The sequence below is a fragment of the Zingiber officinale genome, chromosome 9B, assembly GCF_018446385.1.
Source record: "Zingiber officinale cultivar Zhangliang chromosome 9B, Zo_v1.1, whole genome shotgun sequence".
In the NCBI taxonomy this organism is placed as follows: Eukaryota; Viridiplantae; Streptophyta; class Magnoliopsida; order Zingiberales; family Zingiberaceae; genus Zingiber; species Zingiber officinale.
Window position 1 is genome coordinate 82,142,983 of NC_056003.1, and position 19,495 is coordinate 82,162,477.

Consider the following 19,495-nt stretch of genomic DNA (forward strand, 5'->3'; position numbering starts at 1 on the left):
ACTCTCGGGCCTCCCAGCCTCTCGGGGCTCCCGACTCCTTAGCGTCCTGACTCTCGGATCTCTCGGCTCCTTAGCCTCTCGATTCTTAGATCTCTTAGCTCCTTAGCCCCTTGACTCTCGACTCTTAGATCATAGATCCTTTGGCTTCTCGGCTTCTTGGTGGCATAGGACACAGGACTATTTCAAGAAAAGAATAAACATTGAGTGAATCTCGACTTATTTCAGGAAAAGGATAATTATCACGCAAATCTCATATTATTTTGGGAAAAAGTAATGGCTCGAACAGGTCTTTAATTATTTAAGGAATTAAATAATCCTTTTTGGTATCTATGTATATACACACACACCTATATATATCAAAACCCTAATATTTATCTTCTTCATCTAGCTTGAGTGTCAAAGTAACTGCGTCGGTGATTCACTCGTCGACATTCATGGACAAGATCATTAATATTTGAGTTTGAGTTTGAAAAATATATACAATATTCGAATTCTATTCGAAACTTAAAAATACAAATAATTTTAGCTCGAACCTAGTTTGAAATAAAATTTGAGTAATTATTCATATTTTAGTTTGAACATATTTAAATTTAAAAATAATCAAAGTTAGATTCGAGTTTAGCTATGTGTTACTCATGAACAATCAAATAAAATACTATGGATTCGAATTCGGTTCAAAAATTTATAGAATAGGTTTAAGTTTGACTAAATTCAATAATTTCATATACGAATATTATATATATATATATATATATATATATTTGATTCAGACTTTTCTCTTGAGTTATAATGTTTAAGATTAAAAATTTTAGATACTCATAAGATATAGTGTTCCTCTTTGAAAAAATGTTAATTTTTTTTTTCAAAAAAATTGAATCCAGATGCTTGAATCATAGTCCACAGCAGATTAACTATATATCTAATCATTTGCCCACTACTATCAACATGTTAATGAAAACGAACTGGTTTCATCGAAGAATTGAAGATGACTCTTCGAGATTTTTTTTTTATTTTCTAATATTTATTTCGGTTAATTAGAGAAAAATCTCCAATGATAACTTCAATTTTACATGTAGTCCCCATATCTAAAAAAAATATATTTCCACTTTTATTTTAACTTTCTCATGCAAATATTGTTACCTAATTGCCCCTCATATTTTTTAGGTACAAAAAAAAAAAATCTAAAAATGAATATAATTTCTCTTAAATTCAGCACTTTGAACTAGAATCGAGTATATTTTCTATCAAAATTATCTCTCATATTTTTTATATACAAAAAATCTAAAAATAAGTATTAATCTTGTTAAATTCAACACTTTAAGCTAGAGTTGAATATATTTTTTTTATCAAATTGAGCATGACTTTTTTCCACTTAATATAATTCCTCTTGAATTCAATATCATTTAAAGAAAATACAATATATTTTCATTCAATTAAGTACTATTTAAAGATAATTTAGTATATTTTTTATCCAATTGAAGTTGAAAAAAAGTTATATTCAATTTGATAGAAAATATGTTAGATTCTAATTTAATGTGTTGAATTTTAAAAAATATATATTTTTTTTAGATTTTTTTATCTAAATAAATATGAGTAATATTAGATAAATTAGTATTATGAGTAATATTAGATAAATTAGTATTTTAATTAGAGAGTGAAAATAATTTTTTTTTAGAAATAGAGATGGTGTGTAAAATTTAAGTTATGATTAAGGACTGGATTATTTATCTTTTAAAATTGCTTATCGAATGCGCTGTGGTGGCACCACTCACCGCTTGTATTTATTGGCTTCTAGTTATTATTTCCTTTCCTGCACTCGTAGTTCTTCTCCGATTTCGGTTGCTTCGCCAATTCCTCCGCCACGGTACATGGCGTCCTCCTCCGCCTCTCTACCTGCGCTTGGTAAGATAATTCTCGTCCTCAATTTCACTAGTTTTTTTTCTCCCTTACCGTCGATTGATCTCTGAACCCTTTTCAACGTCTTCTGACAGAGGCCGTGCAGGTGCTGGTTTCGTCATTGGCCGACGAATCGCCGGTCGTGAGAGAATCATCTCTAGCCTCTCTCAAAGAGATCGCCCCTTTGTAATGATTCGACCTTCCTCGTTTGTTTTACTGCTAGATCCCTTTTCCGTGGTCTGTTTTTCGAATCTGATAGGCTTTGCTGTCCAGGAATTCTATTTTAGTGATCGATTGCTGTGTCTCAATCTCAAAAGGAGGGCGCCGGGTAAGTGACTCTCGCTTTTATATATTTTTTTGTCACGTGCGTTGAATTGGTTAGAATTTTGTTTGATGGGTAGCGTTTTGGTAATATGGCGGGAGTATTTCTCGTAATGGCGTGTGCTGTTCGGGCAATGGATCCGAAGGATGTTGATTCCACTTATATGCTTAAACTTGCAAAGATAGCTACCTCAGAGATCATCACCTCTAAGGTACGGATATCCATAAGCGCTAATAGGTGCTTTTTGTTTAATTGTTCTTCTAACACAGCAGTCTTGAGTGTCGTAAGCCTCCGTCTGGAGTTCATCAACCATACATATATCATATAAACATGTAATCTGATGAAGTGAGTATTTTTGCCTGTGCAATCACAATAATCCTCAAAATTTAGTGCAACCAGCGTTACATACAGTATTGAAATTGGAGGTAATTGGTAACCTTACAAATTAGCACAAAAATCTTAAGGAGGAAAGTGTAAAGGTGTGTTCATTAGTTCAATCATGTCTATAAGTAAAAGTGCATTAACAAGAATATCAACACGGATATGACACCAAACTACAACAGGTGTACTGACACAGAACTACTAAGGTAACCTCAACTAATAACAAGTTCTGTGGCAACATTAATCACGATTAAATGTGAAAAGGTTGGTACAGTTTGACCAAAAAACAAGCGGTAAATCCCAATTCTAAGTCAATAGATATAAAGAACATACAAATCAACATCCATTTACACTCAACATTAAATCTTTGTGCATTTTCCACTTATAAATCTAATATAAAAGAAAAATGAACGAAGAATACCAAAGATCACAATGAACCACTAAGTAGAAGAGAGCAACTAGAGCCTATAAACTTGGGAAAAAATAATTTCAACATAACTGATGTCTGAACAATGAAAATTTTTATCCCTACCATAAATCAAACACTACTTGCCATACCCTGAAAATTTATTCAATCCATGCTGAGCCTGATATACTTTCCTTAAGTTAAAATCTCATTTGCTTCTCATCCTTCCTCAAAACATGGTGTCATTATTCCTCACATGATTTTTCTATCTGACACAATTCTAACTCATATAATGCAATGTTGAATCTTCTCCATTAAAATACTATATTATACACATAAAAGTATAATAAACACACATTATGACTCAATATGACAAATTGGAAATTTTCACAACACTTGAGAGTCAATCAATTCAAACCAAATCAATAACACGATTCTAGCTCAGGAAAAGAAACCTTAGATCCTATCTTCAACCACAAAATTTCCATTGATTCGGATTTTAACTCAATTAATTCAATTTGAACCATTGAAATCAACCCCTTTTGACTGCTCAATTCAATGTTTTGCCTACTCTCCTCCTTGTTAGCATGTGCCTAACAAGTCTAGTCAAATTATAATCTAAGTTCAGCTCAATCCAAGTCAATTTTAACCATAATGAATATTTGCTTTATTTTGATTATTCTGATAAATTAGGCAATGCAAAGTCTCTTGTGGTTAAGGAGATCTGTTTAGATTTTATTGTATTCTTGCACACTGAAACCGTATGAAGGATGGTTGACGAGTATGCTATTTTTGTAGGTTGCATTCTAGTTTTTTAGTTGTTTGTATTGTGGTAGTTTTGTGAAAGGAACTCAAACATCAAAAGTTGACATAAGCAATAGGTAGTTCATTAGTGTTGGCAAATTGCAGTCTAACAATTAAAATATTGAGGCTAAAATTGGTCATTTTTTATTGGTTTCCTTCTCTTTGAGGCTAGGGTCTCTCCTGTTCTATCTTCGAGCTCTTGCTTCAAGATCCTCCATCTGAAAATTGCATATCTTTAGTTCTTATGGCTCCTTATTTGTTAGATCTGGCATGACACATTCTGTAAGTTCTATGAATAAAAGGAGGCACACAGATTTTTAATGTTAGCATCCTAAAAAATCATGTACAGTATACTGAAGGCAGCTCTTGATTTTAACATGTTTTAAAAGAACTCTGAGCCTGTCCTGGTGAATGATTGTTTGTAGAGAAATCACTAGATATCAACTTTTTTTTTTCAGAAAACAAACAGTGCAATTTGTTTGGATAATGATTTATTTGATATTGTGATGATGTAAAAAGATTAGAAGAGCTTAAAGAAGATGAAGGATAAGAAACATGATGAGGCTTGGGATAGGTTGTTGTTGCTTATATCGAATAGCCGATGATAACATTTTGCATTTGCAATGGCATCTTGTTTCATCTGGGAAGATTTCATTCCCAGATGGAGCTTAATGCTTGTTAGATACTCAAGGTATGTGAGTTTAAAATTTTGATGATTAATAACAATAGATTATCTTGGACAAGGATACGATTATGGATTCTGTAATCATTTCTCAGTGAATCACAGTCACAGCAGTATTTTCCTTTCTATGCATGACTATAGGAGTGTGGAAGACCTTTTTTGAGTGCAAAGATAAAGATGATAACTAAACTAGCAAGTTAAAATTGCAGCATGTTTTTTTTTTTTTTTTTTCTACTTTTGGTTATTTTATCTCTTTTTTTTTGCCATACTTAATGACAGGATTTCAATGCTGATTGGCAAAAGGCGGCAGCTACTCTACTTGTTTCAATTGGATCACATGTGCCTAAATTGGTATTTTTTTTTGTAAGATTGAGTATTAATAAATTAGTTTAATCTTTTTTTGTTTGTATGCATGGCATCCATGGAAGATTACGATAGTTCTATTTTATGTCATCCTAGTTTAGTCTTTCATGGAGGGTTGTGACTAATAAAGGTTTTTACCAGTTTAGATGAACTTGTTACGGTCCCTAGTGTAGGATCGAGTAGGTCGAGATCCAGTATTAGACTTGGTTATACAAACCCACACAAGGGGAAAAAGAGACTCGTCCTTGACAGAGCCCACTACTCAATTTTTCTCTTCCCCTCTTTATTATTATTAATAATAATACTCCTTATATAGGGAGCCAAACATGAAATGACTCATAAATAGGAAAAAATAGGAAAGACCAACCCACAAAGGGAACAAGCAATAAAAATAGAAAGCTAATTAGGCCATTATTTGTTTTTACTATAGCAATAGCTAATTAGGCCATTATTTATTTCCACTATAGCAATAGCTAAATTAAGCAGTCCTCCTATGAGCTTGTCCTCAAGTTCGAAAGCAGGGTACGCGGAGAGTTATTGCCCAGTTGATTCCCAAGTAGCATCTTCAATGGAGGAATCCACCCAATGCACTAAGAACTCCCGTGTACCTCTGTTGAGATGGCTGCGCAGAATGTCCTAGGGAACAGGTAAAGCCTGGCCATAACATACCAAGTAAGGTTCTCGCACTATGCGGTGGGGAGCCCTTACATGGCTTCAGCGAAGAAACGTGAAAAACATCATGGATGCGGCTGCCTGCGGTAAGTCGAGTTTGTAAACAGGAGATATGATGCGTGCCACTACTTGGAATGAACCGAAGTACTTGGGAAGCAACTTGTGGTGATGCTGGCGAGCCACCGAGAGTTGGTGATACGGCTGTAGCGTAGGCAGATGCAAAGCTCAAATCACGGTGAGAGGAGTCAAAAACCAATTTGGCCAGCTGCTGGGATTGCTGTAAGTGCGTTTGTGCCACCTGAAGCATCTCATCTCTTTCCATCAAGGCGCGATCCACTGCAGCAACACAAGTAGAGCCCCCAGAATAGGATAGAAGGTGAGGGGGCTCACAACCATACACTAGCTGAAATGGTGTGACGCTCAAAGTGGTATGGAAGGACGTGTTGTAGCAATACTCAGCCTATGGAAGTCACTCAAGCCATTTTCGTGGTTGGTCCCTACCAAGGCAGCGCAGATATGTTTCAATGGTGTGGTTAACCACCTCCATTTGTCCATAAAACTGTGGGTGATAGGATGAAAAGAAGGCTAGCTTTGTTCCACAAAGTCGGAACAACTTCCGCCAAAAAGAGCTAAGAAAAATCTTGTCGCGATCAGAGACAATGGACTCAGGCATTTCGTGGAGGCGGAAGACCTTAGTAAAGAAGAACGCGGCAACTGAGATGGCCGTATATGGATGGGCTAGGGGAACGAAGTGAGCATACTTGGATAAACGGTCCACTACTACGAATAAGACTGATTTACCCTTCACCTTCGGAAGACCCTTGATGAAGTCTATGGAGATGTTTGCCCATACTTGTTCGGGAATGGAGAGAGGTTGAAGCAGACCTGTCGGTCGCAAGTTCTGCCATTTGTTGCACTGGCAGGTAACACATTGCCGCACAAAAGTCAAATATCATGCTCCATACCTAGCCAATAGAAATCAACACGAAGGCGGTGTAATGTCTTCTGTGTCCCCTCATGCCCTACCTCATTAAAAACCTTGAGCACGGTAGGGAGCAGCGACAACTTGCCAGGAAGGAACACCCAACCCTTGTAGAAGATCAAGCCGTCCCGAGCTTCCCATTCGGGCCCCTCCTCTCCACGTTGAACTCTACCTAGTAACCTGGACAACTCCGGATTAGAGTTCACCTTGCTTCATATCATCTCAAACATCTCTGCACAGGGAATAGAGAGAGCCATGATAATAGGTTCCTCACACAGTTCAAGCGGCCTGGCTTAAATTCCATCCGGAAGTCGAAGCCCATCATCTTTCTAATCCAATGTTGTTGGGTGATGTGATGCGCTTCTCCAGCAAATACTTCAAACTGCAATGGTCTATTCGTATCAGAAAGTGGCGATCTCACAAGTATGACCTTCCGTGAATAACGACTTTGGACATACCAATGAGTTCTCGTTCATACACAACTAACTTGAGATGATGGTCTGTTATTTTACGGCTGAAGAAAGGGATGGGGTGCTTTAGCTGTTAGAGAACTGCTCCAATTCCACTCCTTGAAGCGTCACACTCCACTACAAACTCTTCAACAAAATTATGCAAACTCAGCACTGATGTTGACTTCTTCAATTGCCCAAACTCCCCTTTAACCTCTTTGGGCCATTAGAAGGCATTCTTCTTGAGAAGACTAGTGAGAGGGGTTGTGATCTGCCCGTACTCCTGGATGAATTTGCGGTAGTAACCTGTTAGTCCGAGAAATCCTCAAAGAGCCTTGCAAGTTTAGGGTCTGGGCCACTCCTCAATTGCCTAGATTTTGCTGCGATCCACCTCTACCCCTTTGGAATGGATAACATGACCGAAGTAGGCCACCTGAGACTGACCAAAGGAACACTTGGACTTCTTCAAAAATAATAGGTTAGCCCTTAACTAATCAAAGACAAACCGGCAATGCTCCAAGTGTATTCCCCCGTAGGGCTGTAAATTAGAATGTTACCAAAGAAAACTAGAACGAACTTACAGAGGTAGGGCTGGAAGACTTCATTTATCAGCCCTTGAAAGGTTGACAGGGTGTTGGTGAGGCCGAATGACATGACCAAGAACTCAAAATGACCATGGTGGGTATGGAAAGCTGTCTTCTCGATGCCACTAGGTCCATCCGCCCCATGGAGCTCATCAAGTAACTCCACTACTGGAATGAGAGACTTGTCTTTAACTTCTCGGTTGTTGAGCTTGCGATAGTCGATACAGAAATGCCATGAGTCGTCATGTTTTTTCACCGGGAGGATTGGCGAAGTAAAAGGGGACCTACTAGGGCGGATGATATCTTTGCGTGAGCATCTAGGCACATTGTCGTTCGATCTCATCCTTTTCAAGCTGTGGGTAACGGTAAGGGCGCACCACCACTAGGGGAGGACCTCTGCAAGAGTGTGATGAGGTGATCACAACTTCGGGGTTGGGGGAGGCTCGCAAGTTCCTGAAATAAGTCATTGTAATCCACAAGCAATGACTCCAGTTTGTCCCCCATGGATTCCTCGCTTCGTATCATGGCCGTGCATGATTTCGATTCCAGAGGGTGACTATGCCAAAGGACCTCCTTGCTCGCCAGGGTAAACTTCATCGTAAGGATATGGAAGTCCCATATAATAGGGCCAGGTGCATAGTCATTTAACTCCCAAAACCATCTCAAACCCTTCCAATGAAAGCATGTAGAGATCAACAGAGAAAGTATCTTCGCCTACCTATAAGGGTAAAGACTTGCAGAGGCGTAAACTCGACATGCGCTCCCCATTGGCCACACATACATTCAAGCTAGGTTGCTTCCGAATCTCCACGTTTATGTCTGACACTAGCCCTTCACACACGAAATTGTGTGTGCTTCTTGAGTCCACCAGGGCTAAGACAGGTATTCCTCGGGATGTGGCCAGCAGCTGCATTATTTGTGAGTTTCTAACGCCGCTGATAGTATGTAGGGAAATTCTCGGGGGCTGCTTCCCCCTCTTCCTCATGTCACTGTCATCATAAGGTACTTCAATCCAGGACGCTTGCACTTGTGACTCGTGGAGTAGGACTCATCACAACTAAAATAGAGACCCTTGGCTCTACGTTCAACCATCTCGGCACAGGTTAGACACTTGAAGAATGAAGCAGGCGGAGTTCTCTTGGTGTTGTTCTGTGTTGACATGGTCTTTGCCAAAGGAGGGCCTCCATGGTTGGTGATGAGCTTGGCTGTGGTTTCGCCCCAATTCGTGTGCAGTGGGTGCCCACCTCGATGGAAGCATTGCTTCCATTCTAATGCCCTGACTATATTCATTGCAATGCCCAGGTTTCAGGCTTCTATAGTTCGATGTTGATTCGGATATCTTCAACTAGCCTCGCAATGAACAAGTCAACCTGCTATCGGGGTTGGAGGTCAGAGGTCCGGGTAAGGAGGGACTGGAACTGCCATTGGTAGTCTTCTATAGAGCCTGTCTGCTTTAGATTTGCTAGCTCCCCAGGGGGTTGTTGCTCATAGGCAGCCAAAGCGAATATAGCAATGGTCTTTGAATTGCTCCTGAGTCATATCTGGCTTTTCATGTTTCATCAGATCAAACTAAAGTTGGGCTTTCCTTATCAAGTGGAAGGTAGCCCAGCTAACCTTGTCGGCTTCTGTGGTCTTTTGGTTGGCAAAAATTTTTTTACACTTATTAACCCAACCCAGTGGATCCCCTTCTCTAGAATCAATGTTTTGAAAACCGGACCGATCACTGAACCGGTGAGGTGATCGGGTTGAGGTTTTTGAGGTTCGACCGGTTGAACCGGTGGTTCAACCGTTTTATATATATATATATATATATATATATATATATCATGCTTCAATAATTAAAAATCATGCTATCCTGGTTGAACCGGCGGTTTTGACCGGATTTGAGAGGTTTTGGCCGGTTTTTTTATTTTTTCGGCTTTGATGGTTGATCGGACCGGATCAAGGACCAGTTCGCGGTTCCGACCGGTCGGACCAGCCGGTCCCATAGTTGTCAATCGCGCGTAGCGCCTTGTAGCGCAAAGGGCGCACGTGGCTATAGCGCATAGCGAATAGCGCAGCGAGGGTTATTTGAAAGTATAGCGCCACAAGTATATAAATATATAATATATAGTATATAGTAACATCAATTCAATAGTTCATACTTAAATAACAAATATATAGGTTCAACTGTTCAAGGCATATAAAACCTCAATTCTAAAAATAAAAAAAAACATAATCTAAAATTCATCTTCATCTTCAACTTCTTCATCAAGATCGAGACCATCTTCTTCATTTGGAATTGCATAACGCTCGGCATCATTCTCCTCTTCACTTTCTTCATCAAAATCGAATTCATCCTCTTCATCTACAAGATCAAGTGTAGTAGATGTTCCTATCGGCCTTTTCCCTCTAGACTTAGATGTGGACGCCTTCAAACTTCCTGTAGGTGTAGATGTGGTCATCTTTGCGACTTGCGTAGATGTAGGGGTCGCTTTCGAGGCCCCTTTGGATTTTCTCAATGTATAAGGAGCTTCATTTACTCCAACAGCATCTGCAACATCTAGCCAAGTCAAATCATCACCATCATGAACAAAGTCAAGCTCTTCATCCTCCAGTCTCCCTACCAACCATTCATTTCCATCATCTACTTCACTCAATATGATAGGATCAATGGTATCACGACTATCGTATCTACGCCTCAGAGCTCTGTTGTACTTAATGAACACCAAATCATTCAGGCGTTTTTGCTCCAATCTATTCCTTTTCTTGGAATGAAGCTGCGCACGAGACATGAGAACGAATTCTTAAAATTTCACAGTAATAAAAAATAAAAAGTGTAATATTATAAAGGCTTACATGTTCAAACACACTCCAATTGCGCTCACAACCAGAAGAGCTACAAGTGAGACTGAGTATCTTCTGGGCAAGTCTTTGCAACTTTGGTGTCGAAGCTCCATACGAGTTCCACCATGCAGCTAGTTAATAACAATAGTTATATACTTATATTAGTATTTCTCATTGAATTTATTTCAAAAAAAAGGAGTAAATATATTTTCATACCTGGTGATACAACCTTTCTCATTTGGATTGCAATTTGCTTTCCAAAAAGACCTTCGGCTTGTTTGTATTTTAACAACTCTGTATGTATTGTTCCCTCTGACTCGGGATCATCAGTCAACCTACTGATTGAATTGTACAACCCCATAACTACTTCTTCATCTTGTTCTATCTCAGAATTTGAGTAAAAGAACTCGGGGTTCAAGAAATAACCCGCTGCATGCAAATCTTGATGGAGCTGCAACTGCCACCTATGGTCAATTATCTCAAAAACATCTTTGTACCTATCCTCATTATTACCAAAGGCTTTTGCTATTTTCTCCTTAGCCCTATCCATTGCCTCATATATATAACCCATGGCAGGCTTCTTCTCCCCATCCACCAACCGAAGTACCTCCAATAATGGGCCACCAACTTTCATAGCATAAATGATGGAATTCCAAAATGAAGGCATCAATATAATTTTCTGCGCTTGCTTACCGGTCTGTTCCTTCGCGAATTTGCTTTTACTCCAATTTTCTGAAGTAAACATCTTTCTCAAATTTTGCTTATGCTGCTGAAAGCTTCTCATAGTCAAGAAAGCAGTGGCAAAATGAGTTTTAGCTGGCCTTATAAGGTCTCTTTGGCCGGTGAACTCTCTCATCATGTTCAACAACATAGTTCGGTTGTAAATATATCCGTTAACAATGATTGCCCGCTCAAGCGCCCTCTTCAAATCCGGCATTTTGAATATGTCCTCAAACATCAAATCCAAACAATGTGCCGCACACGGGGTCCAATACAAGTTTGGATATTTATCCATCAACTTCTTTCCTGTAAAGAACAAGAGCATAATAAATTAGTTAATCAAACTAATTTATGAAATTGAAAAGATGATATAAGTTAGTATATTAGATTTTCTCACCAGCAAAAACATTATTCGATGCACTATCGGTGACCACTTGAACAATATTATGCACCCCAACTTTTTGCACAAACTTGTCAAGCAACTCAAACATCTTCTCACCAGTATGAGAGTAGCTAGATACATCAACTGATTCAATAAACATGCTGCCTTTTGGGGTATTCACTAAGAAATTGATAAGTGATCTCCCCTTTCTATCTCTCCACCCATCAGCCATTAAAGTACAACCATTCTTCGCCATCTCTTCTTTATTCTGTTTCAAAATCAGCATTGTATGGTTGATCTCTTCTTTCAAAAGAGGTTCTCTCACCTCATGATAACTAGGTGGTTTCATCCCAGGACCATATTGTCCAATTGCTTCAATCATTGGCTTGAAACTATCATATTTGACCGCATTGAATGCGATTCCAGCATCATACATCCACCTTGCAAATTTTTGAGCTGCATCAGACCTGAGTTTTTTTTGAACTTCATTAAATTGGGGTCCTTTGCCACCTTCATTCTTGGCTTCCAGCTTAAAGAAAGCATTTATAGGTCCCAATTGCCGAGGTTTTTTGGGCTGTAATATTGACGAGTTGGCCGAGGAAGAAATAGATGTCGACCTCTTTATACTAGAGGGATCCCTGTGTGAGTCAATATCATCTCCTTGCTCTTCTGTTATGTCAAAAACATCATCAAAGTGAGGTATGGAATCCATGACAGTTTTTTGGGCTAACTTTTCTTCAAAGTGATCTTTCATTTCTTGCTTAACTATTGCTGGGACTTTTGGACAAAGTTTTGTATTTTTAAATCCTCCAACGAGATGTTGTTTGAGCCTTGTTATCCCACCCTTTGTAACTTTTTGGTAAAAGTTGCATATTATTCCATCAACAATCTTGTCTGGGTTGACCATCCTCCCATAATTCCATCCAATATCTTTTTTTTTTATATCTTCTTGTAAGTTTTCCATCTTTTAAACTCTAAAAAATAAAGAAAAAACAAAACTTTAATCAATGTTTCTAGAATCCAGAAACATTTATTTCAAGATGTGCACACTCATTCATCAAACAGGTGTAGATAGAGAGGAATTGGATGTGTTTATTACCTTGTAATATTCAGAAATGAAGCACACAACCAGTAGGAGGAGAAGGTTGCGTAGACTGGAAGAAGCAGGAGAGCAAGGTGAGGCGAGGCCGAGACTAGAGGAGAAGCAGTCGTCCCTTGCGCAGGTTTCTTAGGAGAGCAGCGAGCTTGGGAGAAGTAGCCGTCCCTTGCGCAGACCAGAGGAGAAGCGCAGGTTTCTTAGGAGAGCAGCGAGATCAAGAGAAGCAGCCGTCCCTTGCGCAGACCAGAGGAGAAGCGCAGGTTTCTTAGGAGAGCAGCGAGATCAGGAGAAGCAGCTGTCCCTTGCGCAGACCAGAGAAGAAGCACAGGAGAGCAGCGAGATCAGGAGAAGTAGCCGTCCCTTGCGCAGACCAGAGGAGAAGCGCGGGAGAGCAGCGAGATCAGGAGAAGTAGCCGTCCCTTGCGCAGACCAGAGGAGAAGCGCGGGAGAGCAGCGAGATCAGGAGAAGCAACCGTCCCTTGCGCAGACCAGAGGAGAAGCGCGGGAGAGCAGCGAGATCAGGAGAAGCAGCCGTTCGGCCCTTGCGCAGATTCAGCGATCCAGTTTTAAAAAAAAAATCGGTAGGGTTTCTTAAGAGGTTTGAGAGCAGATCTAGGTTTTTTAAAAAATGGGCCTAAAAAAATTATGTAATGGGCCTTTAAAAAATAAGCCTAAAAAATTAGGCAAATGGGTTAAAAAATTAAATCTGTGCTACATTTTGCAATAGCCCTGCTACGGGCGCTATTGCCATCCTCGCTATAGCGAGGATAGCGCTAATAGCGATCGCTATCGTCAAGATCGTTGCGCGTAGCCCCTTATCGCCCCAAGCCGTCGCCTCGCCTCGCTATTCGCTATAGCGAGGGCTATTGGGGCTATTGACAACTATGGCCGGTCCGGTCCCGGTTTTCTCAACACTGTCTAGAATAGGTAGGGAACTCCATCTTCAAGTACCGCCGGGCCATAGTGCTGCTGATTGGTGGTTTAGGTCTGGCCTCTGAAGCTTTGGAAGGGCCACACTCTACGCTGGTAGGCTGTTTGTGGCAAGCATCGACCATCGTCTTGCCTCTTGAATCATACCGGACAACTCGACCATCTGCTCCTCTAGTCCTCACTAGCGGGAGGTGATCCACTCCATGAAAACTTGCTGGTACGAGGTCAATCTCTCCGTGAAGCCATCAAGTTTGGATGTAATAGGATTCGTGCCACCCATGATCGGCTCTGATACCAAGTTGTTATGGTCCCTCGTGTAGGATCGAGTCACTGGTTGAGATCCGGTTTTGGACTTGGTCATAGAAACACACACAAGGGGGAAAAGAGACTCGTCCTTGATAGAGCCCACTACTCAATTTTTCTCTTCCCCTCTTTATTAATAATAATACTCATTCTATAGGAAGTCAAACATGAAACGACTCAGAAATAGGAAAGACCAACCTACAAAGGGAACAAGAAATCAAACAGAAACAAGGAATTAAAAATAGAAAGCTAATTAGGTCATTATTTGTTTCCACTATAGCAATTGCTAATTAGGCTATTATTTATTTCCACTATAACAATAGCTAAATTAGGTAGTGGCAAATCATGCAATTTGCTTCCGACTATAGTGGTGCCCAACAAAGGCGTCCACATTAGAATTATACAACAACAATCAAGTTTTATCCCACTAGATGGGGTCGGCTATATAGATTCTTTTACGTCATTGAGCTCTATCTCCTACTATGTCATTATCTAAAATAAATTTTATCTTATTTTTTTTATTGTTAACCAAGTCTATTTTGGTCTCTCTTCCTCGTTTGCATCGCCTAGCTGGAGCATTTATTGGTCATCTAAGTACATGCCCGTACCATCTTAAACGTGTCTCTCAGAGTTTTCCCTCAATAGATACAACTTCGACTTTCTCTAAATGCTCTCATGTCTTATTCTGTCCATTCTTGTATGTCCACACATCCACCTTAACATCCTCATCTTTGTAACTCTCATCTTTTGCTCATGTGCTCAATTCATAGCCTAACATTCAGCTCCATATAAAATAGTAGGTCTAACTGCAGTTTTGTAGAATTTTCCTTTAAGTTTTAGAGATACTTTACGGTCATATAAAATATCCGACTCTCTCCTCTATTTCAATCATCCTGCTTATATTCTATGTAAGACATCTCTCTCAATCCCTCCATCATTTTGCAAAAATGATCCTAAATAACTAAAGCTCTCGGTTCTGGACAACTCGTTATCTCCTATCTTAACAATTGTCTCATTATGTCTAATATTGCTAAACTTAAATTCCATATATTCTGTCTTTATTCTAGTAAGTCTAAAACCTTTCCCTTCTAGTGTTTCCCGCTAAGATTCTAGTTTAGCATTTACTCCCTCACATGTTTCATCTATCAAAACAATATTATCTGCAAACAACATGCACTACGGTATTGTGTCTTGAATGTATGTAGTGAGTTTGCCCATAATTAGTGTAAAAAGATAGGGACTTAGAGTTGATCCTTGATGTAATCTTATCTTTATTGAAAATGCTTCAGTTACTTTGTTTGAAGTCTTTACTCTAGTCATTATATCCTCGTACATATTCTTAATTAGTTCAATATATGTTACGCTAACATCTTTCTTTTCTAGAATTCTCCATATAATTTCTCTGGGACTCTATCATAAGTTTTTTCTAAGTCAATGAATACCATGTGTAGATCTTGTTTGTGCTCCCGATATTTTTCAATTAATTGTCTAAGAAGATATATAATCTTTTTTCTATTACTTTTTCCAAAGTTTCATGGTATGACTCATTAGTTTAATACCTCTATAGTTTGTATAATTTTGGACATCTCCCTTGTTCTTATAAAGGAAACTAGAGTACTTATACTCCATTGATTAGACATTTTTTTCGTTTTTAATATCATTTTAAATAATTTTGTAAACCATTTAATATCTTGTTCCGTAGGCATTTCCATACCTCTATCGGAATATTATATGGTCCAATGACTTTTCTATTGTGCATCCCATTTAAAGCTTGTTCTGAAGTTTGAATTTTACAATACAAATTTAAATTTATATGCTCATTTTACCTATTTAAATTACTTAAGTTAAGTTGGTCACCTAAACCTTCATTAAAAAGTTGATGAAAATACCTCTTCCACTGTTCTTTTATTTCTCCATTGTTTATTAGTACCTTATTAAATTAATCTTTAATACATTTCATTTGCATAAGATCTCTTGTCTTCCTTTCTTTCACTTTAGCTATTCTATAAATGTCTCTTTCCCCTTCTTTTGTATCCAATTTTTGATATAATCGTTCAAAAGTTCCATTCTTTGCTTCATTCACTACTCTCGTAGCTTCTTTCTTGGCTATTATATTTTTTTTTTAAGTTTTCCTTGTTCTTACAAATGTATAATTTCTTATAAGCTATTCGTTTTTCCTTCACTTTCTCTTGTATTTTCTCATTCTACCACCAAGATTCCTTACTGGTGCATGTTTCTTTGACTCACCGAGGACACTCTTAGCTACTATTTTCAACTTTAATACCATCTTATCTCATGTCATATTAGAATCACCACGTTTCTTTGACTCACCGAGTACACTTTTAGCTACTATTTTCAACTTTGATACCATCTTATCCCATGTCATATTAGAATCACCGTATATTTCACCTAATGCTTGTACTCCTAGCTTCTCCTTAATTATATTTTGCTTCTCATCCTTTAACTTCCACCACTTAATTTTAGAAGTCGTATATATTTTCTTTCTATTGATACTATGTTTGAGACGTATATTCAACATTACTAACCTATGTTGGGTAGTTAAGCTTTATCCAGAGATGACCTTGCAATCTTTACAAATCTCTCTATCTTTTTTCCTAACCATAAGAAAGTCAATTTGCGATTTATTATTCCCACTTTTGAATGTGACTAAATGCTCTTCTCTTTTTTTAAAAAACATATTAGCTAATATAAGGTCATATGCTATCACAAAATCTAATATAGTTTTCCTTTCCTCATTTCTCGTTCCAAATCCATAGCCCCATGTACTCTCTCATATTCCTCATTCTTCACTTCTACACTTCTACATGCCCATTTAGATCACCTCATATTAAAAATCATTTCATTTGGCGGAATATTTTGTAATATTTCATTTAAATCATCCCAAAGCTTAATTTGGTAGCTTCATCTAATCCTACTTGCGGTGTATATACGTTAATTATGTTTATAGTTTCTTTCGTCACTCTTATCTTAAGGGCTATAATTCTATTCCCTTTTCTAACTACTCCTACAACTTCATCCTTTAACGAACTATCTACAACAATACTCCTACAACTTTATCCTTTAACGAACTATCTACAACAATACTCCTACAACTTTATCCTTTAACGAACTATCTACAACAATACCCATTCCATTTCTTGCTTTACTCTTTCTTGTGTGCCATAACTTAAAACTCGAGTTCTTTATTAGTTTTGCTTTCTTGCCTACTTATTTTGTCTCTTATACATAAAAAATACTAATTCTTCGTCTAATCATCGTATCTACTACCTCCATTGATTTATAGAGTTCCTATGTTCCATGTTTTAAATCTATGATTATTAGTTTTTCTATCATATTTGTTCTACACTCAAGTTCTCATGGAGATGTAGTAGTCCTTGTTGATACGTTACAGTCGTACCCTGTAATGCGAACTCTTACATATTTAACACTACATCCGAGTTCTAGAGATGTAGCGGTCCTTGTCGAGAATTATAGTCGGACCCTGCAACACGTTCCTTCTGAGGAACAACCTAGCATTAGCACAATAGTCTAATGGATCTATTCATCGAATATTTGTCATAGTTTTAATGCTGGCCGGCAACATAACGCAACCCTCCTCTTTTATCCGGGCTTGGGACCGTCTATGACTGGTTCGTTACGGGTGGAGTTCCACATCAGAACTATCATCAACTAAATTAATTTGAACCACATTTTGGGCAAGTGGTTGAGCTAAACAAGTTAATTGTTGTATGTCAAGCTTTTTGTAATGATTCAGATTAGCCAACTTTGGTTATTTAAGTCTATCTTGAATTGTACATCTATTAACAGTTTATTCTTAACTATTAGGATTGTTCCAAAGGATTGCACAAGGGTAAGGGGAATATATTGCATATAAATATTTTGTCCCTGATATGCAGTTGGCTTTATTTGGAGGACTAAATGGTCGACTCCCATATGCACCAAAGTCAATTGCATATGCAAAGACCCATATACTAGAACATTCAAATAATTTGGTTGAAGCTTACCAAATTAACAATATGAATATTAGTTGCTTTATCCTAAAAAAAATGATGATTTTTCTGCTTATATTGAGGATTAGTTCATGCGATTGCAAAACACTTATGTCAACCATGTTTTTAGTGTGATTAACTTTTAATTGTTAATTAAAACACATTTGTTAAGTGTAGATTATTACAACATTATTAAAGTGCGTGTATATATACATATGTACACACATACTCCCACCCTCCACCCCAAACACACACTCTTCTACATTAGTTATGCAGTTCATTATGTATATTGAGCATTTGTACTAATATAAATATTGTTTAAGGTTGCGATGGAGAGGAAAGGGTGTGGTGAGGTGGAGTGATTCATGGTCTTTGTTAACGGGACGGGACGCGTAAAGAGATGTGGGTATCCTTGTCTCCTTTGAGGTTGACTCCACTAGTTGTGATGCCATCCACTAAGTCCCATCACGATGTTTCCCATCAAGCCTCGCCACTGCATCGTTTATCAAGCCATATCGGGACATTGCTTGCTGAGACCTGCCTTGATGCCACCCGCTGAGCCTTGTCAAATGCCATGATTTGCCCTTTGAGACCCATTGCAATGCTACTTGCCTAGCCTAATCGAAACTTTGCTTGTCTATGCCTTGATGTTGGCAACTAAACCTTATCGAATGCTATGACATGCTTGTTGAGCCTTTCCTCGACATCATGACCCTACTGCATGTGGGTGACTTGCCGAAATCCACTAGCATTCATTGCTTGCAGCCTTGCTGAATGTTCCAAAACTTGCAAATCGCTTTAGAGTGCTCACAACCATTGTCAAAATGCCTAAAGTCATTTTTGTAGATCATGAAAAAACTCCCAATCTCATTACAATAGGCAATCACCTGTGCTTAATGTGGATGAGATTTGGAGAGAAATTACCTCCTCAAAATTGGAGCTCTTCTCTTCACCCCAGTGATTCCACTGTTTACCACATAATATCACTTTGCAGTCGGTTGACTGCATTGCATACTTCAAACTTTGCTTGCTTGAATAGGATGGGCAGGAGATTCTTGGATCTATCTATTATTCTATACCAAGGAGATATTGATTATTTATAGATGGGAATTTAGGGGAAAGGCTGTGGGGGTAAAATAGAGAATGATATCCAATGTCTTTGAGCTTCTTCTAAAATACCATTATCTTAACCCAATAATGTTATGAGGGGATCATCGTGGGGTAATTGGCATAGAGAAAACTTCAACTAGGCAGCTAAACTTTTTGGCCTGAGTGTTTGGGTCATGCCAAGTTGATACTAGACAATCTCACCCAGGGATTGAGATTTCGTGTCGAAATCGACGAAACATCTCGTTTTGCCCATCGACTGACGCCGGCACGAACCCGACACCAGTCCCAGTGGTAGCCGCAATGCCCACGACTGCTCCGGAGGGGCGTCACAACTCCCGTGGCTGTGCGGGAGGGGGGGGCCACGACACCCGCAGTCGTGCATGGGGCGATGCGACACGATGCCCGTTCAAGAGCGGCGTGATGCTTGTGGCCGCGCAGGGGCGGCATGACGCCCGCGGCCGCGTAGGAGGTGCCGCGCCGGAGAGGCCACGCGACATCGCAGTTTGGGGTCGCGACTACCATGACGTGTAGGTTTTTTAATTAAAACAATTCTTGGGGGATAATTTAAAGAGGC

At 38.9% G+C, this 19,495-nt stretch overlaps 2 protein-coding genes across 2 annotated transcripts in view; one reads left to right on the top strand and one right to left on the bottom strand.

Moving 5' to 3' along the window:
* Nucleotides 1-1,768: 1,768 nt before the first annotated feature.
* Nucleotides 1,769-19,495, top strand: part of LOC122025175 (protein SHOOT GRAVITROPISM 6-like) — a 60,643-nt gene continuing 42,916 nt past the window's right edge. The window contains exons 1-5 of the mRNA XM_042583948.1: nucleotides 1,769-1,902; nucleotides 1,992-2,082; nucleotides 2,170-2,224; nucleotides 2,298-2,429; nucleotides 4,771-4,842. Coding sequence (XP_042439882.1) covers nucleotides 1,869-1,902; nucleotides 1,992-2,082; nucleotides 2,170-2,224; nucleotides 2,298-2,429; nucleotides 4,771-4,842 — 384 coding nt within the window. The 5' untranslated portion in view covers nucleotides 1,769-1,868. The remainder of the gene's footprint in view (nucleotides 1,903-1,991; nucleotides 2,083-2,169; nucleotides 2,225-2,297; nucleotides 2,430-4,770; nucleotides 4,843-19,495) is intronic.
* LOC122025176 lies at nucleotides 9,679-11,055 on the bottom strand. The gene is made up of 3 exons (XM_042583949.1): nucleotides 10,584-11,055; nucleotides 10,380-10,498; nucleotides 9,679-10,300 (listed from the first exon to the last, which is right to left on the bottom strand). Exons 1-3 carry the CDS (start codon nucleotides 11,032-11,034, stop codon nucleotides 9,761-9,763), a joined length of 1,110 nt encoding a protein of 369 aa, XP_042439883.1. The 5' UTR covers nucleotides 11,035-11,055; the 3' UTR covers nucleotides 9,679-9,760.